Here is a 24,286-nt window from a genome sequence, read left to right on the forward strand (position 1 = left end):
TAATGAATTGTTATTTTCATTGTACAATGTACATATACACCAAATTTCTTACTTGCTGCAGCCAGGCAGGTACTTAAAAAAAAGAGACAACAGCAGACATAATTTGAATTGAAAAGACACAAATATATACACACTGATCCTACTGCACGAAAAAGATACCTTGCAATAGAGCAGACTCATTGTGCAGTGTCAGAGAAGTCCATGATTAGTTTAATGAGGGGAGGTTCAAGAGCCAGATTTCTGCTGAAAGAAATTATTATTGAACCTGGAGATGATAGTCTTCAGGCTTCTGACCCTTCTGCCTGAAGATAATAGTGGGAAGAGGATGTGGCCAGGGTGGTGGCGTTCCATTATGATGTTGGCTTCCTTCTTGAGACAGTGCTCATAGATGTCTTCAATGAATGGGAGACAGAAGCTAGTGATGGACCTGGCTACATTTGCAGCACTGCTGGAGCTTCTGTAATACAGTACGGCCACTGATGTGGACCTCAAAGAGCAGGGAGCGGTGACAAAGTCTGCTCCCCAGGGGCCAATCATGTGGTCCTAATGCTGGCAGCTTCATTTGGGCTTCAAAGAGGTTTTGGGCATAAAGGGTACAAAGTGGGGACTCAGCCTCTGGGGTTTCGGGACCATTGTGGAGAGAGGAGGAGCGAAGAACTCGATGCCAGAGAGAGTAGAGACGAGGCTTTGGGTAAGTGTCCTTAAAATGGGAGCAGAGGGAGGAGTCACGTGATGGAGTAGTGGCCGGTAGGAGAATACCTGCCCTCTCCAGAACAGAAGGAAAAAAGTAAAAAAGCAAAGCCACAGACACACAAACCACAACAAATAAAAAATAAATGTGTGGAGGAAATGGCACCAAAGAAAGAAAAGCCAAAAACAACGGGAAGAAAAGAAGAAGGAAAGACGTCAGAAGAGAAAGGTGAAGGCCTTACCTATACAAAGAAGCAGGGACCCGCCATGGAAAGAGGAGCCCACTCCCTGAGGTCAGTGAAAAACCCGAAGGGTCGCAACCCACCGAGCGCAGGACTACAAGGATGGCTCACGGAGCCAAACAGAGGTGCGCAACCGCGCATGACAAAGACAACACCAACGGAAAGGGGGGACCAGCTGTGGAGTGGAACAGCTGAGTAAGACCCGACAGCAGGGCTCCCAGCGGGAAGATACAGAAAATAACGGGAACGAGAGGGAGGAGAATGAAAAAAGAAAATCAGAGACTCAGCAGATGACCAGCCCAGAGGAAGAGGACCAACATCAAGACACCATTAAAAAAAAAACCAGCAATCCGAGATAAACAGCCCAACAAGAAAGTCAGAAGAGACACAGATACAAGGAAGAGAGGTAAAGGACACAGGTCCTGGAGTGGACTCAGGGGAAGAGGAGGGAGAACAGAGAAATAGAAGATAAAGGGAATGGACTGTACATAGATAGGAAATTTTTTGAAGAATATATGGAAGCAGTAAAAGGATGGCAGACACGAGAATTTAATGAAATAAAAAGAAGAATAAAAGGTACAGAAGAAAAAGTGAGTAGACTAGAGATGGTCATGACAGAAATAGGGAAAAGAGTAGACAAGGAGGAAGAATGAAAAACAGCGTAGAAATGGGTGGACGACTTAAAAAGGAAATTGGAAGAATCTGATTAAAAAGTTAAAGAAATACAGGAGTTGTTAGCTCAGAAGATGGATATAATGGAAAACTATAATAGGAGGCCTTAAGGAAGATGAAGAAGGAAAAGATATGAAAGAATTTATAAAAGAATGGATCCCCAGGGTCCTAGGAATGCCAGAATTACTGGAAGGAATGGAAATAGAAAGGGCACACAGAACATTAGCCCCTAAACCACAGCCACAACAAAAACCAAGATCCATACTAGTAAAATTCCTGAGATATACGACAAGAGAAAATATATTGGAGAAGGCAATGAAAAAAATAAGAGAAGACAAAAAGCCACTGGAATACAAAGGTCAAAAATTTTTTTTCTATTCAGACATAAGTTTTAAGCTCCTGAAGAAGAGGAAGGAGTTTAACGCAGCAAAATCGATCCTTTGGAAGAAAGGTTATAAATTTATGTTAAGATATCCAGCGGTGCTTAAAATAGTTATTCCGGGGCAGCAAAGCAGACTGTTCTCGGATCCGGAGAAAGCACGAGAATTTGCAGAACGCCTGCAAAACAGACAGAGAGATGAAGAGATGTAACAAGAACAAGAATGACGACAAAATTCATATAAAGAAGGAAAATAAAGTATAAGTAAGAACTAAGAAGGGGAAGAAGGGAAGAAAGGAAGTAAGGGGGGAATTAAGAGGGTGAGCTTTGTTATATGTGAAGATATAAAAGTCTTTTCTGGAGGGGGATGGGTGGGAGAGAATAACAGTCACTGCGAAATCAGTTGACGCTTGCGAGCGGGTTCGCAATCCAAATGGAGAGGGGAGATGTGGTTGCCCGACAAGGGACAAGGGGCAACTCAGAGAGGGGGGGTATTTTTGGGGTTAAGGGAATTTTAGATGTGGGAATAGAGGAAATATTTTATGTTTTAGAAGTGTTGTCTTACAGTGTGTTCAAAAAAGAAAACAGAAAAGGATAAGGAGGAAAGGTGGTGATGAGGATGCGGAAATGAGAGGTAAACAAAGTATGAAATGGCCATGTTGAACTATAGGACTACAAATATTAATGGAATACATAACCAAATCAAAAGGGAGGCTGTTAAATTTACTGAAGAAAGAAAAAAAATTTATAGCATTCGTGCAAGAAACACATCTAACTTAAGTGGAACACAAGAAATTAAGGAGAGATTGGGTTGGGCACGTAACGGCAACATCATATAATTCAAAAGCTATAGGAGTAGCTATATTAATCAAAAATGTACCAATCAAAATAGAGGAGGAAATAATAGATCCAGCAGGGAGGTATGTAATGATAAAGTGTCAGATATATTCAGAATTTTGGAATCTGCTCAATGTATATGCACCTAATCTTTTTGAAGATTGCAGATACGCAGGGGAATATACTGATAGGAGGGGATTTTAACCTTAATTTGGACTCAAAGATGGATAAAATTGGAAAAAAGACTAGCAGAAAGAACAAAGTAACCAAAATTATGGTTAAATCGATGCAGGAAATGCAACTTTTGGATATATGGAGGAGACAACACCCAAAGGAGAAGGAATACTCATATTATTCAGGTAGACATAAAACATAATCAAGGATAGACCTGTTCCTGTTGTCAGCCCACTCCAAGGGAGAGTTAGGAAAACGGAATATAAAGCCAGATTGTTATTGGATCACTCACCCCTGTTATTGGCAATAGAGCTGGAGGACAACCCACCGAGAACGTATAGATGGAGATTAAACTCTACACTACTTAAAAGACAGGATTTTAGAGAATTAATTGAGCGACAAATTAAAATGTACTTTGAAATAAATACGGAATCAGTGAAAGATAAGTTTATACTATGGGACGCAATGAAAGTGTTCATCAGAGGGCAAATAATAAGTTATGTAACTAAGATGAAGAAGGACTACAATCGGGAAACAGGACAGTTGGAAAGGGAAATAACAAATATAAAAAAAGAATTAGCAATAAAGGAAAATACAACTAAAAGAAGAGAATTGGAAGATAAAAAAATAAAATATGAAACACTACAAACATACAAGGTGGAGAAGAACATAATGAAGACAAAACAGAAGTATTATGAGCTTGGAGAAAAAAATGCACAAAATACTAGCTTGGCAGCTTAAGACAGAACAAACCTAAAGAATGGTATTGGCATCAAGGAAAAAGGACAAACAAATTACATATAACCCAACGGAGATCAATGAAAACTTCAAGGAATTCTACGAGCAACTATATTGAACTGAGAACGAAGGGAAAGAAGAGAAAATAGATGAATTTCTAGCTAAAATTGAACTACCGAAATTGCAAGAAGAGGAGCAAAATAAATTAATAAAACCATTTGAAATAGAGGAAATACAGGATATATTAAAAAAACTACCAAACAATAAAATGCCAGGAGAGGATGGAGTCCCAATAGAATTCTATAAAACATTTAAAGACTTATTAATTCCTCCTCTCTTGGAAGTAATGAACCAGATTGAAGAAACACAAAACATGCCAGGTTCATGCAAAACAGCAATAATTACAGTAATACCAAAGATGGGGAAAGATCCACCAACACCAGCATTGTATAGACCAATATCTCTCCTTAACACAGATTATAAAATAGCTAAACTATTAGCAAACAGATTGGCCAACTGTGTACCAAAAATAGTAAAACTAGATCAAACTGGATTTATTAAGAAAAGGCGAACAACGTTCAATATCTGTAAGTTCATTAACTTAATCCATGCAGTACAAGGAAACAAGACGCCAACAGTGACGGTTGCCTTAGACGCAGAGAAAGCCTTTGACAGAGTAGAATGGAATTATTTATTCAAAGTACTACAGAGGTTCAACTGACCAGAGAAATATATTAATTGGATTAAAGCATTATATAAGGGACCATTGGCGAAAGTGACAGTAAATGGATAAAAATCAAACCAATTTAAATTAAGCAGATCAACAAGGCAGGGATGTCCACTATCTCCCTCACTGTTCGCGTTAGCTATAGACCACTAGCAGAACTGATAAGAACAGAAAATAAAATAAGAGGGATAAAAACAAAAGAGAAGAAATATAAAATCAGTCTATTTGCAGATGACGTTATAATATACTTAACAGAACCCAGAAATATCAATAAAAGATTTACATAAGAAATTGAAAGAATATGGAGAAGTATCGGGGTACAAGATCAACGCAAATGAAAGTGAAGCAATGCCAATGAATAATGAGGATTTCACAAAGTTTAAGAAAGAATCACCATTTAGATGGTAAACACAAGCAATTCGATACCTTGGTATACAACTAGATAATAATCTAGGCCATTTATACAAATTAAATTATCAGTCATTAATGAAGAAATTACAAGACGACTTAGAGCATTGGAAAGACTTACCTCTAACACTGATAGGAAGGATAAATTGTATTAAAATGGATATCTTCCCAAGGATATTTCAATCATTACCAATTCACCTAACACAGAAATTCTTCAAGGAGCTAAAGAAAATATTAAGGAAATTCTTATGGAAAGGGGGGAAACCGAGGATAGCGCAAGATAAATTAACAGAATGGTACAAACAAGGGAGCTTACAGCTACCAAACTTTAAGAATTATTATAGAGCAGCACAATTAAGATACCTATCAGATTTTTATCAAACAAGGGAAAAACCATATTGGACCAGATTAGAGCTAGATAAAATAGGGGAGAAGGTACCTGAACATATACTATATAAGTGGGATGAAAAGCTGGTGCAACATAGGAATTCCATTTGCTCAACATTTGGAAGATTCACGTAGAAAGGAATAAAACAAATTATCAACTACCAAAACTAATATTGACGCAAAATCAACTAATCCCTTTCACAATAACCTTTCCTTTAGAGTACACATGTCAAACTCAGGCCAGCGGGCCAAATATGGCCTGTGATATAATTATATTTGGCCCGCAAGATCATATCAAATATGTATTAGAGCTGGCCCGTTGGCCGCCGCGCCAGTATAGTGCATGCACAGCTAATACTACAAATCCCAGAATGCTTTGCAAATGCATTGGTGCCGGCCCGTCAGCCCGCTAATCACCCCCACCTCCTCTCTTTACTTTCATTGGCATCTGCGACCTGTCACCCAACTCACATGTAATAAACCCCTTACGAAAATGGCCAAACCAAAGACAGAAGACAGGACCTTTCAAGACAGGTGGGAGGCAGACTATATGTTCATCATTTTAAAAGAGAAACCTGTTTGTCATTGAAGCAAGTTGTTATTTTTTTGACTTGTTGGCTTGTGAAAAAAAATACATTTAAAAGGAGCTTAAAGGCTATAGAGAAATATTATTTATTGAATATTTTATTTCTCATTTGTTAATGCTTCTTCTGGAAAGAATTTAACCAAAACTATTATTAAACATTTATTTTAATAAGAAAAAGTTTAACATTACACATGTTGAAAGAAGAGAAAAAATGCAGATGTTGTTGAAAATTTTCAATAAATATTTAGTTTGCCCCACGACTTAGTCCAAGTTTTTAATTTTGGCCCTCTGTGAATTTGAGTTTGACACCCCTGCTTTAGAGAATGGGAGAGAAAAGGGATCAAAAGAATAGAAAATTGTTTTTTGGGAAATAAATTATTATATTTTGAACAAATGAAGGACAAATATGGTATAACTCACAGTACAATGTTTGCATACCACCAACTGAAAACCTACTTGAAGGATAAATTGGGAAGCAGACTGAGGTTACCAGAAGGAAGCAGCTTTGAATATGTGATTACAGACACAATGATAATTAAAAGATTTATAACAAACATCTACATCAAACTGCAAGAGAAAGAGAATGAGGAAACAAGCTGTAAACCTAAACAAAAATGGGAACAAGATCTAAACATAAAGAATGAAACATGGGAAAAGCTATGCTCCGGAACTATGAGAAATACAACAAACACGAGGTTATGCATAAATCAATATAAATGGTTACACAGGCTATACACCACGCCCCAAAAGTTAAATAAATGGGACCCAACAGTATCAGACAGATGTTTTTGCTGTAAGAAGGAAATGGGAACAACAGTACATGCAATTTGAGCATGTGAGAAAGTGGAAAAGTTTTGGGAAGATCTAAACTAGGTATTAAATAAAATCACAAAAAGCAACATACCAAAAAATCCAGAGATCTTTCTTCTAAGTAATATCAGAAGTAAAGAACTTGGACTCGATTTGGATGGAGCAGAAAAAAGATTTATTGTGATAGCCTTAGCTGTATTATGTCAACCTGGACATAATAGCCTTAGCTGTATTAAATTAGAAGATAGCCTGAGAATACTGCAATGGTACATAGAAATGAATAAATGTATTCCATTGGAAAAAATAACATATAATTTAAGAAATAACATCACAGTATTCGAACAAATTTGGGAAATGTACATGGAACACGAAAGAAGTCCTACCGTGGACCTCCACCGCCTAAAATGACAGAAGGAGAAGACGACGAAATGAACTGACCTATGTAAGTAGAAGACACAAATTTCTTGTTTATTTTCATTGTGTGATGACATTGTTTAATGCGTTTAATGTATCGTGTGTGTTGGGTGGGTGGGGTGGGAGGGGTGAGGGATGGAGGGAAGGGAGGGAGGGAAGGGGGGGAAAGGGGAGAAAATAACACTCTGTATATTCAAGAGGGAAATGTTTTGTGTGTATTTTGGTCAGTATGGTTCATAGTGTGAAAAATAATTTTTTTTAAAAAAAGGGAGCAGAGGACAATTTAAGTGTTAGACAGAAAAGTGATTAGTAGGAGTGAGTTACAGGTTAGAGCAGTAACAAATAAAGAGGGAAAGTTCAAAGAGTGGCCAGTGTTTAAGTGGTGCAGTATGTGAGTGGGACTTTAACACTTTGACTTGACTAGTGTAGGAGTAAGGCTTTGGTGAGGAGGCAGGGGTGAGGAGCAGGAAAAGATTTTTTTTGTAGTGGTTAAGTAAAAGTTTAATTCAAGCTAATTAAATAAAGTAGGCATGCAGGATCATGTGCTGTGTTGTAGCTGGATGATGTGGGAGCAGGTGGACCCCTTGTGGTTTATGATGACCTCATCTACAACAAGGAACAAGTGTTGGTTGCTGAAAGAATTCAGGCTCAAAATTGATTACCTGCAATTGGAGGTTCTAACACTGTGACACATCAGGGAAGGGAAGAGGTACCTGGACACAAGTGTTTCAGGAAACAGACATACCCATGAAAATAGCAGCTTCAAATTCACCCTGTTGTTGAACGGGGGGAGTTGTCTATGAGTGAGGCAGGTAGTGGGATGCAAGAGACAGTGCTGGAGGAGCCTTAGCCTTTGATCTCGTCTCACAATTCCAATATTCTAGATTCTTGTGCGTATAAGAGTGGGGGCTGTAGGAAGGATGAGCATCCTGACCATGGCACCATGGTTCGACGTAGGTAAAACCAGGAAAGAGGTTCTGCAAAGATAATTTGAGGACCTAGGGACCAAATTACAAAGCAAAACCAAAAGATGGTAATTTCTGCATTACTACCTGAGCCAAGTGCAAATTGCCAGAGGGTGCAGAACAGTTAAATGCATAGCTCAAGGATTGGTGTGGGAGAAGTGGGTTAAAATTCATGGCAAATTGGCACTAGTATGAGGGAAGGAAGGAACTGTTCAAAAGGAATGGGCTCCATCTGATAGGACCAACTACGTTTGCAGCGCTACTGGTGCTGCTATAATTGCAGCACAGCCGCTGATGTGGACCCGGGAGAACAGTAATGGACCTGGATCCTGACGAATCACATAACTAAGGACTGCAGAGAGGGACGGATCAAGTGAAAGAGTGAGGATAAAGTAAAAGAGAGGAGTCCTTGTTGGAGTTGGCTGAGTCAGCAAGGCTTTGGCAAGAACAGGCAAGAGGCAAGGATTTGTCAGAGTTGAAGCCACCCGACTCGAGGAACAAAAAGAATTTAGCAAGTAGGCACAGTTAAGGACAGGTTTTTTTTTAAGATGTACATTTTGTTCAGAAACAGTGGAATGGCAGCCAAGGCAGCGAAATGCTCCTCCTGCAAAATGTTGATCATCAGGGAAGCCAGCAGATTCTAATAACTTCATCTGTGAGAAGTGCATCCAGTTGCAGCTCCCGACAGAATTAAGGAATTGGAGCTGAAGTTGGATGAATTCCGGGTCATTGGGAAACAGAGGGCACGTCAGACAGGAGTTACAGGGACACCATCACATCGAGGAGGCAGGAGGAGGTAGCTGGGTGACAGTCAGGAGAAGAACAGAGAACAGGCAGGCAGGGTACCCCTGTGGCTGTCCTCCTCAATAACAGACTTTGGTGTTTTACTTTAGGAAAAACAAATGCAAGACTACAAGTAGAAAATTAGAATCTAAAGAATAAATGTATTTCCATCTTTGATTTCACAAAGCCGTCATCGCACAGTTTACCTCACAAAATTCCTTTATTATCATGTAATAAAAGAGGTGCAATATTACACTAAATTTACTTTAGCCTGCCATAAGGGAGACAGATTTACCATCAGCAGAAATTGCTGGGGGCCTTTTGCAGTCAGAGAAAAAGAAGCAAAAGAGAGGTCTGCCAGTTCCCGAGTGTCCATGAATTCATCTCCAGCTCTCCCACAGATTTCAATTCAAACCATCCGCAAGCCAAACTCCAGATTCAAACCTCTGACATGATCAGGAAGCCTTCAGCTCCCTCTGTACCCTCTCGCATTCTTGTTCCGGTACCTGGTACCCCTTCAGTCAGTCGCCAGTCTAGAGTCATTCTCCAGCAATCCACAGCCTGGTGCGAGTCTTTTGACCGCAGTTTGCCTAGGTTGCTCTCATTCTGTCACCAACAATGTTTTTCAGCTGCAGAGCCCCTCACTGGTCTTCCACTGTGGTCACTGACCCCTAGGCCCATCTCCTCTTTCTCAAACTTCCTCTTTCTCAAACTTCCCTGTTTTCTGGTGCCCTGCACCAGTCTTCTGCTTTTTTGGAGTCTACAACCCTTCGAGGCTGCTGTCAAACAGAGGCACTGCCATCATGGGTCCAGACCCTATGGTCGCACGTTTTTAAAATAAACCATAGGTAGCTCCTTGATCAGACTATTTAAAATGAATATGGAGCTGTCATTTGTTGGACTGGGTGGTAGAACCCTGTGAAGAAGAGCTGTGTCTCCTCTCCTTGCTCTCCGTCTGTCCACATGAGTGCTGCCATTGCTGTAGCTCTAGCAGCGCTGCCTTTTTTTTCATCCACCAAAAAAAATCCATTTTGGATGAAGTAGTTCAGCCATCAATTTTCCTACCAGTGAAAAAAACTATTTAAAATTAAACAAAAAATTGATAGAAGCACTCAGCAGGTCAGGCAGTATCTGTTGAAAGTGTTAACTTTACAGGCTGATTACCTTTGAATAGTTGTATGGCGTGGCAGTTTACATACAATAATAATTTTGTGTGGCAATGTTAGATTTTACTTCTTGCTCACTAACTTGAGTTTTCATCTGAGTTGCAAAATGCTCTGCTTTCTTCACATAATAGATGCCATTCCCAATAGAAAGGCTGCTCATTGAGGAAATTTTGAACGAAGCAAATTGCTATTATTAATATGGAAAGCAATGTGTTTGTGGTAACATTTTATCATGTATATTTTTGCAACAACTAGCTATTTGTGCCATTTCCTTTCATTTCAAAATCAGATTTTCTTTTAATTTTGTAAGCCATTCTAATTTTTTTTTGGATTTAAAATTTTTTTTCCAAAATGTGTGGTTCCAAAGATTGCTTTCTAACCTATCAAGTCATGTCGCAGGCTCTTGGCCCAATTCATCATTACCTGCCCATCTAACCTTTCCTTAAAATGAAGTTCCATAGTTCTTGCAACATCTTAGTAAATCCCCTCTATTCCCCTTCTAACTTATTGGTATAATTTTTGCAGTTGAGTGACCAGAACTGAACATGCAACTCCAAGTTTTGTCTCTCCATAGCTGTATCATGGGAGCCTAACTTTTGTACTCAATGCCCCACCCAGTGAAGGCAAACATGCCAGATACCTTCACCACATTGTCCATCTGAGTCGCCACTTTTAGGGAACTATGCACCTTCTCCTTCGAACTCTGTTCTACAAACTCTCCAAGACCCTGCAATTTGTTGTGAAAATTTTAACCTGGTTTGACTTACCAAAGCACAACACATCACATCCCTCAGAGTTCATTTCTTTTGCTGCTCCTTAGACTACCTTCCCAATTGATCTAGATCCTGATATAAACTTACACGTCCTTCATAGAACACTAAAGCACAGTACAGGCCCTCAGCCCTCGATATTGTGCCAACCCATATATCCTTTAAAAACGAAAGTACTAAACCCACCCTATCCCGTAACCCTCTAGTTTTCTTTCATCCATGTGCCTCTTAAAGGCCCCCAATGTTTCAGCCTCCACCACCATCCCTGGCAAGTCATTCAGGCATCCACAACTCTTTTTAAAAACTTTACATCTGATGTCTCCCCTAAACTTCCCTCCCTTCACTTTGTACATATGTCTTCTGGTGTTTGCTATTCCTGCACTGGGAAACAGGTGCTGGCTGTCCACCCTATCTATGTCTTTCATAATCTTGTAGACCTCTATCAAGTCTCCACTCATCCTTCAACACTCCAAAGAGATGTCACAGCTTTGCTAACCTTGCCTCATAAGATTTGTTTTCCAATCCAGGCAACATCCTGGTAAATCTCCTCTGCACCCTCTCCATTCTTTCCATAATGAGGTGACCAGAACTGAACACAATACTCCAAGTGTGGTCTCACCAGGGATTTGTAACCTTTGATAACCTTCAGCTCCATCCACAACTCCTCCAACCTTCATCTCATCCGCAAACTTACTGATCCATCCATCCGCCTCTTCATCCAGGACATAATTTTTTTTTAAATCACAAAGAACAGGGGTTCCAGAACGAGTCACCAAACCTCCAGCCAGAATCCTTTCCTTCCACTACTACTCTGCTTTCTTCCTACAAGCCATTTTTAAAAAATCCACAGCCTAGGTTCCACTGATCCAATGCCTCATGACTTTCTGGATGAGTCTTTCATGAGTCTTGTCAAATGCCTTGCTAAAATCTATGTAAACCACATCTACCAGCCTAAACTCATCAATTTCTTTTGTTACCTCAAAAAATTAATTTAGGCTCATGAGGCACAAACTTCCCTTCACAAATCCATGCTGACTATCCTTGAGTAGATTGTACTTCTCCAAATGCTCATAGATCCTATCCTTAAGAATACAGTCCAATTGTTTACACACCATTGATGTAAAACTCACCAGATTCCCAGGATTCTCCCTATTACCTTTTTTTAAACTAGTGTGACAGAGTATGTAGAGGTGGTTTGGGAGGAATTGTTAGAGCAGCTTGCACACACATTTTAAAACACAGAATTTTTGCAGGACTTTTGCAGAATGCTTTTTGCAGAGGAGCAACAAAGTATCAACATGCAGCTTGCCTAGGAGAGCATGTGATATTTGCAGGCAGAGACAGAACAGCTTTGCTCTCAGAGAGGGAGGGAGTGAGAGAGAAGGGGACAGAAATCAGTTCCAGAGGGACAAGCTGGCAAACTTTGGAAGGCTGCCTGGTCCAAGGAGAAGACTAGTGGTCTAAAAGATGACCTGAAAGAAAGAGGATCATCTGGAGAACCTGAAGGGGGCAAGTTTCGTCAATATGATTGATTGAGAAGGAATCAGTTGCAGATGTCTTGGAAAAGGAATCTCTCTCTGAAAACCAGCAAGAACCCTCCTGAATGGTAATCATTTGCCTGTTAAGGACCAAAGACTGGTGAACTTTGTTCATGCTAACTTCTGTGCACAGTACAAGAATTTCCTGCAACCAGTGAGATTGGACTGTGATCCAAAAAAAACTTTTCTAATCTAAATATACATTACACACACCTGTGCTTAGTATGGGGGGGAGGGGGAAATTAAGTAGGTTAAGTAATAAGTTAAAGTTTAATTCTGTTTTCTTGTTCAAATATAATTAAAAACTACTTTTGTTTAAGTAACCCTGTGTTGTGGTGAATATCTATTGCTGCTGGTGTTTGGGGTCCTCTGGACGCCGTAACACAAGGGGATCATATTTGCTATTCTCCAATCCTCCAGCATCTCCCTTGTAGCAAAAGAGGATTCAAAGATCATAGGTACTACCCCAGCTATCTGTTCTTTCACTTCCCACAGCGACCTCAGGTCTATTGTGCCCAGCCCTGGGGACTTAACAATGTTTTTAAGAAGATCCAACACCACCTCTTCATTAATCTCCACATTGTCCAGCACACAAACCTGTTCTATTTCAACTTCACCTTGATCAAAGTCCTTTTCTCTTGTGAATACTGATGCAAAGTATTCATTTAGGACCTCCCCAACCTTCACTGCCTTCAGGCTCTGTTGTCTCCCTTATCCTTTAGCAGCCCGACCTTCATTTTCATTATCCTTTTGTTCTTCACATATGCATAGAATGCCTTGGAGTTCTCCTTAATCCAACATGCCTTCTCATGCCCTCTTTGAGCTCTCCTCAAGTCCTTTCTTAAGCTCCTTCCTGGCTATCATACATTCCTTATGAGCCCTTCCTCTTTCCTCTATCTAACTTATGCTTCCTTCTTCCTTTTGACTAGTTGCCTCACTTGTTTAGTCAGCCTCGGTTCCATTTTCCAACCATCCTTTCCTTGTCCCAGTGGGACAAACCTATCCTGAACCCAGCACATGGTCCCTAAACTTCCTCCACATTTACTTCTATGCTTTCACCCTTGAACATGTTTCCAATTTACTCTTGCTAGTTCCTGCCTCATCCTTTCATAATTAGCCCTTTCCCAGTTAAGCGCTTTCCCATTTTGTCTGTTTTTATCCTTTTCCTTAGCTGTGCTAAAGCTAAAGGAGTTGTGGTCACTCTCTTCCTCACTGATCACTACACACCAATTTTGGTGTAATCTGCAAATCTACTAATTGTGTTACTATATTGTCACCCAAATCGTTGATATAGATAATAAATAACAGTGGACTCAGCACCCACCCTTGTGGCCAGTACTGGTCACAGGTCTCCAATCAGAAAAGTAATGCTCCATTGCAACTCTCTTGCTTTCTTCCACAAATCTAGTCATGAATTCAGTTCACCAGCTCACCTTGAATCCTATGAAATCTAACCTTTCCCACAAAGCTGCCATGTAGGAACTTATAAAAGACCTTGCTATAGACATTTATGCCATCTCTTCAAGAAAACTCACATTTGTTAGATAATCTCCTGCTCACAAAGCCATGTTAACTACCTCTAAATAGTTTCTGCCAATCTAAATCCCTCCTGTTGCACTGTTTATGTCAGGCTCATTGGCCTGTAGTTCCCTGGCTCATCCTTCCTACCCCTTTTAAATAATGGCACAACATTATCCACCCTCAAGTCCTCTAGCATTCCACACCAGGTTAAAAATAAAGTGAATATTTCTGCAAGTGTCTGCAATTTGTTCCTGGCTTCCCACAAGGTCAGAGGATGCATCTGATCAAGGCCTGGGGACTGTCCACCATGGCCATCAACACCACCCCTGATACTTTGTACTATATTTAAACATCTGGAAAAAAATCCCATCATGAAGATAACATCAGCATTAAAAATAATTATTAATTGAACTTGGTCCAAAGGGTGGTATTTTTAGTTTTAAACTTTGAATTTGGGTAATATTACAATATTAACTTTTTAGTAATTTGCCTGAAAGAGTTCATTCTTGCACAACAAGGAACACAGAATATTTTCTGGATGCTTGGTCTTGTATTTTCTCTGATATAAACACATTTTCCACAGCTATTCATGGCATTTTGCAGATTTAAGATTGCCCACTGCAAAAATTTCAATATTGAAATTTATTATTTTTTGAAATAAATTTTGAACACTATTGTCCAGTTAATAAAACTGAGACACAAGGTAAAGATTACCAAGCCACTATTTTTTCTGATTTGACACTGCTGAATGGTTTTTTTTACCTTAAGTTGAATGTCCTCTGCAGCTTCTCGCTTAAGGTCGTCATTTATTTTTAATTGCTGATTAAATTTTTCTTGCATATGAGCAAGCTCTTGTGCAAAAGCTTGACTTTTTTCATTCTCTTCCTGAGGATAAATTACAGACAAAATTACTTTCAGTATGAAGAACATTTGGATGTTATTTCATTTCTTGTTTTATGTTCCAATTAAATACCTTCCCCATGCAAGTGCAAACATGAGAAAAATGAACTTCCTGCCATGTGTTTGGCAGGCTTTTCTCACGGAAGAATTCTGGGCATTTTGTAACAATGAAAAACAATTTTTGCTTCCTGAAAAAAAGTTAGGGATTATGATAGACAACTTCAAACTGAACACAAAGAAATTTTCACGTTTGCTGTATCACATACCAAGTTGGAAAAACATTAAATTAGCTTACCCTGCTATTGAATTTAGCAAGTTTAATCCCAAAATTATGCTGACAGTATATTACTTCCTATGAGCTAAGCTCTCAGGTTGACTGCACATGTTGCACAACAAATGTGAGGAACCCAGGGTTTGTCTTGATCACCAATTTTACAACTGAAGTAGAGCTCATAAGTTTTCTAAAGTGCAATCATGCTGTGACTTTGAGGCTTAAGTGTATACTTGCTACAATGTAATAGAATGCATCTCAACCGTTGTGGCATTGATGAGATATTTCTGCTGTATTGAATTAAACCTTCCTGAAGACAATAAATGCTATTGTTAAGTACACTCACAAACCTATTGCCTGAAGATGATGATGTGCATCAACATGCATTGTATCAGTTTTTGTGACCTGCTTTTATAGCCTGTCTGCATTTATCCTGACTAAGTATGCTTAGGCCTAAGATAACATTTGCATAGCACCTGCACCAACTGCATGCCCAGGCATGCTTGGACTGACCAAAAAGCTTGCTTTGTGGGCAATATACTAGTAGACTTAAATATGACAGGAAATCACAAGAATAGGTGGTATCCAAAAAAATACATGATAGGAAAGTTTGACTGTGATTTTTGTGATCAACAGCCCAAAATCCATCAAGTCACCCAAAAGTGTTCAAGAAGCAAAATATTTTATGCAGATTAATTTCTTGACATGGTAATGAAGATTCCATTGCTTTCAGTGGAGAGGAATGGCTGCAAGTACTAGGTAATTTACTCAAAAAATAATTTGGTTTACTTGAACGTTTTCAATATTTTTTTTATATTTTGGTACTTTTCAATTATTTATGTTGATCAATTCACATATTTATATACTCTGATTTTTAAAAAAAAAAAAATTTTGACAGCTGACTAAATCAAGTGATATAGACAACCATCTTAGATTTATTTTTAATCAATTCAATGGTGTGCACTTGTTCTATCCAGGACAGTGATGCAATTCATATCTTGAAGGTCCAGTGCTTCACAAAGTCTTGGTGGTGATAATTTTTATTGCTTTGCTGGGCCATTGCAATATAATTCTTAATGGGAGACTTGCTCCTATGATGGGTAAGGGGAAACTGAGTTGGTTCTCCATTAACTAACACTAAAGAAATATATTTTTTTTCAGCAGGGAAAAAGATATTTATTTTCAGCTTACAAAAATTGAGAAATTCAAGCAGATGCTTTGATCTCTATAAATAGCTGTATCCTCTTGCCCAATCCACCACACAAGATCTCAATCATCCACCCATTAATCAATTTTTTACTATCAAATATTTGAGTTTTGGTGAATTTGAAATTTTAAGGAGAGAATATTCTATTTGACAACATCCCTTCTTCCTACATGTGAATCCAAGCATAAAGCTGTTCTGTGTATCCAGGGAAAGAATTCTTCAGTTGAAATGGCACTTCTTTACCCAAAACCCAAGTCCACCTGCACTACTCAGAATCAAATTAATGATCATAGCACGACGAACAATGACTGCTGGGAAAGTTAGTGAAATAAATCTGGGGAACACGATTAATCAAACTTGAAAAGGCACAGGGATAATCAAAGACAGTCAACATGACTACTTCAGGGAGCAATGCTGTCTGACAATTTCAATTTTTCCAAAGTGGTAACAAAATATCTTGGTGATTGACGTGGGCTCCAGTAAGACCACTGACAAGGTCCTACATAAGAAATTGATCCAAAAGATCAGAATCTTTGAGATTCAAGGCAAGTTGGATCATAAACTGACTTGATACTATGAGAATGAAGGTAATGGTGGATTTATTTTGTGATTGGACATCAGTGACCAGTGGTGTATCACAGGAATCAGTGGTAGGATGTTTTTGTTTTTACCTCTGCAGATGAGATGAAAATTGGTGGTTTCATTAATCATGAGGAGGATATTCAGGCTACAGGAAGATTGACGAGTGGTGAAGATTGCTAAAGCCATGCCAGATGGAACTTGGATCCTGATAAATGCAAGGTAATGAACATTGGGAGGTAACAGGAACATACACAGTCAATGGGTTCTTGAGAAGATTGAGGAACTGAGGATCTTGATATGCAAGTTTAAGGATCACCAAAGATGGCAGCACAAGTAGATTATGGCAGTGAAGAATGCATAAGGGATATTTCCCTTCATTAACCAGGGTTCTGAATACAAGAGCATGGAACATTGTATGCAATTCTGGTCGCCATGCTAGAAAAGGTGCACAAAAGATTAAAAAGGATGTTGCCTGGACTGGAGGGCTTAAGTTACAAGAACAGACTGGATTAGCTGGGATGCATTTCCAATAGCAAAGGGCTGAAGGTTCTCTTCTATGCTTAAACAATTATGAAAAAGGTTCAGACCATAAACTGCATCTCATCCTCTCATAACTGTACATACAATCTCTCCTCTACTTACAACCTATATGACATCCGTACATATGACCAACAAAAATACTGTACAAATTAATAAAGAAAAATATGTAAATCTAAAAATTACACTTGGTCACATGTCTACCAGTGCTAATGGATGCATGCATATGATAGTGACCGTTAGACAATATCCCAGCATCGTATAGATCGCAGCATCTCTCTCAGTAGTCATTCGGTAAGCACGTGTTATTCAAGTAAATCTAATGAACTTTCATGCTGGATTAAATGAACATTCATAAAGAAGCTAAAACCATGCTGGGAATTAAGGATTGAGTAACCTTTTTACGAGGAGGAAATGTTGGTTATAAGCTTAAGCCTTTCCTGATTTACCATTCCAAAAACCTGTCTGCATTCAAAAACCTTAATAAGCACACCCTGCTGTCTGACTCAAGTCCATTTCAAGATCTGACTGGCCGGTCAGAACGGAACTCAGATGTACGTCTAATGCTCCAGAGAAAACAATCCATGTTTGTTCAACTTTTCCTTATAGTGAACACACTCTAGTCCAGAGAATCTTCTGGTGAACCTCTTCTACACCCTCTCCATAGCCTCCAGATCCTTCATATAGTTCGGCAATCAGAACTGCACACTATGCAGCCACACATGACATCTCAACTTTTAAACTAAATGCTCCGACTGATGAAGGGAAGCATGCACACACTTTCTTTTACATGGCTTAATACATCCTATTTGAAAACATAAGCAGTTTAAATGACAATTGTAACAATAGATTTACTTACATTTAACATCTGTTTGCACTTGTTGTACTTCTCAGTTTTCTCATTTATTTCTTGATTCATTTTACTGATTTTTGACTGCAGCAAGAGATCATATGTGTAGTCAAATGGAGCAGACATAATAGCTGATGGGGAAAGACCATAATATTAAGCTTGAAAATTATTCAATAAACCATTATGTCACAATTTAAGAACAATAAAGGCTTCAAACTAGCAGGAGTGAGCAATCCAGCCCCCTTGAGCTTCCTGTCCGATCAACAAGATCATGCTGATGTGATTCCAACTTCAATTTACAATCGTGCCCATTCCCTCAACTACTCATAACCCTTCTTATGAAGGGTCTATCTAATTCTGACCCCAAAAAAAAAACCCAAAGAATCTGCACTAATGCATTTCATAAGATATAGGAACAGAAATATGCCCAGAGTCTGCTTTGCTATTTTAATCATCAGTTGATCCATCTTCCACTCAGCCCTGACTTTCTCCTTGTAACCTTTGATGCCCTGACTAATCAAATACCTGTCAATCTCTGCTTTAAATACACTCAACGACCTTGCTTCCAGTCACTTGTGGCAATAAGTTCAGCAGACTCACAACCCTCTGACTAAGGAATTTTTTCCACATCTGTTTTAAATTGAATACTTCTATTCTGAAATTATGCCCTCTTACCCAAGAATTACCCTTCCGTGGGAAACATCTTTGCCACATCTATTCTGTTTAGGCCTTTCAGCATTCAAAAAGTCTCTATGAGGTGCCCTTCAACCTTCTGTACTCCAACAAGTAGTCCAAGAACTACTAATTGTTCCTCATATACTAACTCTTTCATTCTTGGCATCCTTCTAGGAAATCTTCTCTGTATCCTCTCCAATGCCAGAACATCTTTTCTCAAATACAGCACCCAAAACGATACACAGTACTCCAAGTAAGGTCTCTCCAATGCTTTATAGAATCTCAACATTACATCCTGTTCTTGTATGCTATTCCTCAAGAATGAATGCCAACATTACATTTGCCTTCTTTATCACCTGGAGGTCAACCTTTATGGTATTCTGCATGAGGATTCCCAAGTCCCATTGCACCTCAGAATTTTGAATATTCTTCCCATCTAAATAGTCCGCCTATCTATTTATCTATCAAAGAGCAAGACTACACTTCCCAACATTGTATTTCATCTGCCACCTCTTTGTTTATTCTCCTAATCTATCCAAGTCTCTCTGCAGTCTTTCAGTATCTTCAGCACCATCTCCCCTACAACCTATTTTGGTATCATCTGCAAATTTAGTCACAAAGCCATCTCTTCCACAATTCAAATTATTTATATACAACATAAAAAGAAGTGGCCCCAACACCAACCCCTTCAGAACACCACTGGTAACTGGTAGCCAACCAGAATAGGATCCCTTTATTCTTACTGTTTCCTGCTGATCAGCCAATGCTCTAGCCATGCTGGTATCCTTCCTGTAATTCCATGGGCTCTCATCTTTTTTAGCAGCCTTATGCACACTATGCAGCCACACATGACATCTCAACTTTTTGAAAGTCACATCATCCATTGCATCGCCCATCTGACCTACTTGTGATCTCTTCCAAAAACTTGCAATAGGTTAATCAGGTATTATTTTCCTTTTAGGAAACCATGCTGACTTGAGCTTATCTTTTCATGTACCTTCAGGAATTCTGTAATCTCATCCTTAACAATCAACTCCAAAAGCTTCCCAACCACTGATGTCAAGCTAATATAGATCTACAATTTATTTTCTGCTGCCTCGTTCTCTTCTTAAACAGTGCAGTGGCATTCACGATCCTCTAGTCCACCAGATCTATGCCAGACTCCATTGATTCCTGGAAGATTATTACCAAGGCCTTCACACTCTCTACAGCTACCTCCTTCAGAACCCGAGGGTCCATTCCATCCGGACTGGGAGACTTATCCACCCGTGGACCATTTAGCTTCCCAAATACCTTCTCTCTCATGATCTTGACCGCACTCACTTTTTTTCTGAGAGAGCCAGGTATGCTACTAATGTTTTCCAGAGTGAAGATTGATCCAAAATATTTATTCAATTCCTCTTCCTTCTCCATATCTCCCATTACAATTTTGCCAGTATCATTTTCTATTGGTCCTATATCTACTCTGGTTACTATTTTACTCTTTATATATTTAAAAAAACTTTTAATACCCTCTTTGATATTACTTGCTAACCTCCTTTCATAATTCATCTTTTCCTTCCTAATCACCTTCTTAGTTGTCTTCTCCAAGTTTTGAAGTTTCCCAGTTCTCTATCTTCCCACTTATTTTTGCTTCATTGTCTGCCCTCTCTTATGCTTTTCTTTGGCTTTAACTTCCCTAGTCAGCCACAATTGTTTCATTTTACCATTCATGATTTTCTTTCTTTTTGTTATGTGCTTGTCCTGCACTTTCCTCATTTCATGCATAAACTCCAGCCATTCCTGACCTGCTGTCTTTCTCATTAGTGTATTTCTCCATCTGACTATGGTCAGTTCCTCTCTCATGCAATTATAATTTATTTTACACCACTGAAATACTGACACATCGGACTTTAGCCTCTCCCTTTCAAATTTCAGAAATGAACTGTTACGTGCCCAGAGGGCCCCAAAACCCAGCAGCAAGACAAATTCACCAAGACAAATGTTACTTAAACAAATGTAGTTTTTAATTGTCTTTAAATATAAAAATAGGATCAAACTTTAACTTATTACTGTTAACTTAATCCCCTTCTAATTCTAAGCAAAAGTTCAGAAACTTCTTTGATTCACAGTCCAATCTCACTTCTCATTCCTCCAAGTTCACTGGTATCAGACAATTCTTATACTGTGCACCGAATTTAACATTTATGTATTTTCATCAGGCTCTGGTAGAAACGGTTAAATGGTTACCACTCAATAAGGTTCCAGTTAGTTTTCAGAGAGAGATTCATTGCTTGTTGGACACACACAAACTGATTTACGTCCATCAGTTACTTCAGTGTCTTGCTGAAGAAACTTATCCCATCAGAGTTTTCCAAATGATAACCTCTTCTGCAGGTCACCAGAGTTCCTTTTTGTTGCCCTTATTTCAGATGAAATATTCTAGCCAGCCATTTCCTCTTGTATGGACCACAAGGGTTTTCAACAGACTGAACTCAGAACTCACAACCCATTTTCAAAATGGGGTTTTAAACAAGCTGGCAGCTTGCCATGCTGCAGAAACCAGTTTTCTCTCTCTCTTAGAGAAAGACGGTTTTGTCTCCTATCTCTCTCTGTTTGCAAAACCACATGATCTTAGAAGACCAAACTGCATTCATACAGATTGCGGCACTGGACCCAATCTTCTGAATCTGTTCATCTGTTGTTTTCAAAACAAATAATCCATAACTCCACAGCATGTCCAAATAACACCTACTTGTGAAGTTTCTATACGCATTCTTCAAAGTTTTTGCAAAGGCGCTCGGAGCCTGGACTGTCTGGCGTGAGCAGAGCTCTGGCATTTTAAATGAGATCTGTTTTGTGAAGTGTTTGTGCTTGTTTGTGACCTAACCTACTCCCACAATCCATCTCCTTCAAAAACATATCTATATACAATACAAAATATGATATAATCCATCACAGAACTCTATCATAGTGATCACTGCCTCCCAAGGGTTCCTTTACCTTAAGCTCTCTAATCACCTCTGGTTCATTACCCACCATCCAATTCAGAACAGTTGATCCCCTGGTGGGCACATGAACAAGGTGCTCCAAAAAGCCAATGTAGGCATTCCACAAACTCTCTCTCCTGAGGTCCTGAACTGACCTGACTCCCAAACCTTTTTATCTTTCAAAATCCCCCATAATTGTTGTAACACTGTTCTTCTGACAGGTCTTATCTATTTCCAGTTATGCTTTGTAATCCACATCAGGGCTGCTATTTGGGAGCCTGTATGTAACCCCATTCCTTAACTCAACCCCATAAGGACTCTATGTCTTCTGATCCCATGCTCCTTCTTTTCAAAGATTTAATATTGTTGCTTACCAACAGAGGAAGAATTCTAAAGACTGCATTAAAAAAAAAATTCTCATCACTTTCATAAATGGGCATATCTTTCTTTTTTTTCCAAATTGATGACATGGTTCTGGATTCACCCACACAAATAAACACTTTTTCCATATTTTCAAGTCCATCATGGGCACTGACCTCCAATGTGAAATGCTACTTTTAGAAGGCAACCAAAATCAAAGAACCCCCATTATCCCGGACACAATCTCTTCTCACTGCTGCTGACAGGCAGAGGTACAGAAACCTGAAGTCCAGCACCTTTTAGTTAAAAAAAACCCTAGTTTTTAATCCATCAGCTATCAGTCTCTTGAACCTCCCAGTATTACCCTAACCTAATCAAGAACCACCAAAATAGCCTGCAGTCTTGAAACACAACTTTTTTTTTATCTTGCACTAACTGCAATTTTAAATATTTAACTATCTATGCTTTTACATTTATTATCTTTCTTTCTTGTCATATTGTGCTAATTTAATACATACAATTGTAGTTGATGCATTACTGTTTGATAGCAGCAAGTAAACATTTTAGTGCATCTGAATATTGCACTTGTGTTTATGACAAACTCTATTCAAAATACTCACTTCCTTTTGAGCTTCAATCTTGTCACCCCCTACTTTTATAAACACAAGCAGATAAAAGACTGTACAACTTTGCCTTCAAAGATTATTCAGTCACTCCAGCAATCAACTTCATAAACGTTCTCTAAACTACCTCCAATGCATTAACATCCTTCCTTAATTAGGACCAAATCTGCGCCTTACGCTCCATAGCCTTTTGCAAATTATGCCAGAGAACACTCAGATCCTTCTTAAACACTGGGCTTTGCAATCTCTCAGAATTTAGATATTTGCCTCGAGTTTTATTTTTCCTGCCAATACAGATAACTTCACATTTCCCCACATTGTACTCTGTTGCCAAACCTTTCCCCATTTCCATTTAGCATATCCATCTGTTCATAATCTCCTTAGGACCCCTTCACACTTTATTTTCTTATCCATCTTTATGACATCAGTAAATTTAGCCACCACAACTTTGATGACTTCATCCAAGTAATTTAGGTAAATCACAAAAAAAAGTTGAATCTTGTCAACCAGAGAAAGAAACATTTGCATCTTCTGATTCCTGTCTGACAACTATTACTCTATCCATACCAATATATTGCCTCCTACACCATAATGATTAAGCTGAGGGAAAAAATTCAAAGCAAGAAATTTACTACTTTTAAATTATTTTGTTGATGTTATTATTCACTGAACACTTTCAAATTAGAGCTTCACATTTGCCAGATGACATGCATTAGTTCGACAGTACAACATTATATTGCTGAAAATCACTGATTTATGGCTAAGAGCATGGATTGTGATTATGGGAAATTCTAAAATTAAGTACCTGTACTTAAAATTATAAAATTAATGTGAATATGAATACATTGAGTGCTTAGTTTATTATTCGTAAAAACATAGAAGCACTGGAGAAACTCGGCAGGTCTCGCAGCGTCCATAGATAAAACAGATGTTTTGGGCTTGAACCCTTCTTTAAAGGTACAAGTAAAAAGTAGGCAGGCACCCAAATTAAAAGGCTGAAAAGCAAAAAGAAGACAGGAGCACAGACCAACATGCAAAATGAGTTTGTTAATTGGATATGGATAGGAGGACAGGGGAGACTAAACATGAGAATTGTATGGGGGGGCGGGTTGTCTCTGAGCGCAGAGCTGGGTTAAAGGAGGGGAGGGGGTGAGGAGAGGAGACAGGGATAGATTTGGGGGGGGGGGTGTGCAACAGAAACTGGGTAAGTTGATGTTAATGCTATCCAGTTAGAGGGCACTAAACGGAACACAAGGTGTTGTTCATCCAATTTGTGGGTGGTTTCATCTGGCAGTACACGAGGCTATGGACATACATGTCAGCAAGGGAATGGGGTGGGGAATTGAAATGGGAGGCTACTGAGAGATCCTTGCTCCTGCAGTGGATAGAGCTGAGGTGCTCAATGAAGCAATCTCTCATTTGCAACCAGTCCCTCTGACAGAAGGCAAAGTACTGGACATAGTAGACAACCCCTGCAGAGTCACCTGTAGGACCATTTTGGGCTC

General features: G+C 39.0%; 1 protein-coding gene across 12 annotated transcripts in view; it reads right to left on the reverse strand.

Moving 5' to 3' along the window:
• LOC138751597 (tax1-binding protein 1 homolog) overlaps positions 1 to 24,286 on the reverse strand; it is a 244,849-nt gene that overhangs the window by 124,261 nt on the left and 96,302 nt on the right. For all 12 annotated transcript variants that reach the window (XM_069914095.1, XM_069914096.1, XM_069914098.1 and 9 more), the window contains 2 exons: positions 18,164 to 18,285; positions 14,570 to 14,692 (listed from right to left, as the gene is read on the reverse strand). In XM_069914095.1, coding sequence (XP_069770196.1) covers positions 14,570 to 14,692; positions 18,164 to 18,285 — 245 coding nt within the window. The remainder of the gene's footprint in view (positions 1 to 14,569; positions 14,693 to 18,163; positions 18,286 to 24,286) is intronic.

This window comes from Narcine bancroftii, chromosome 1, assembly GCF_036971445.1.
Source record: "Narcine bancroftii isolate sNarBan1 chromosome 1, sNarBan1.hap1, whole genome shotgun sequence".
In the NCBI taxonomy this organism is placed as follows: domain Eukaryota; kingdom Metazoa; phylum Chordata; class Chondrichthyes; order Torpediniformes; family Narcinidae; genus Narcine; species Narcine bancroftii.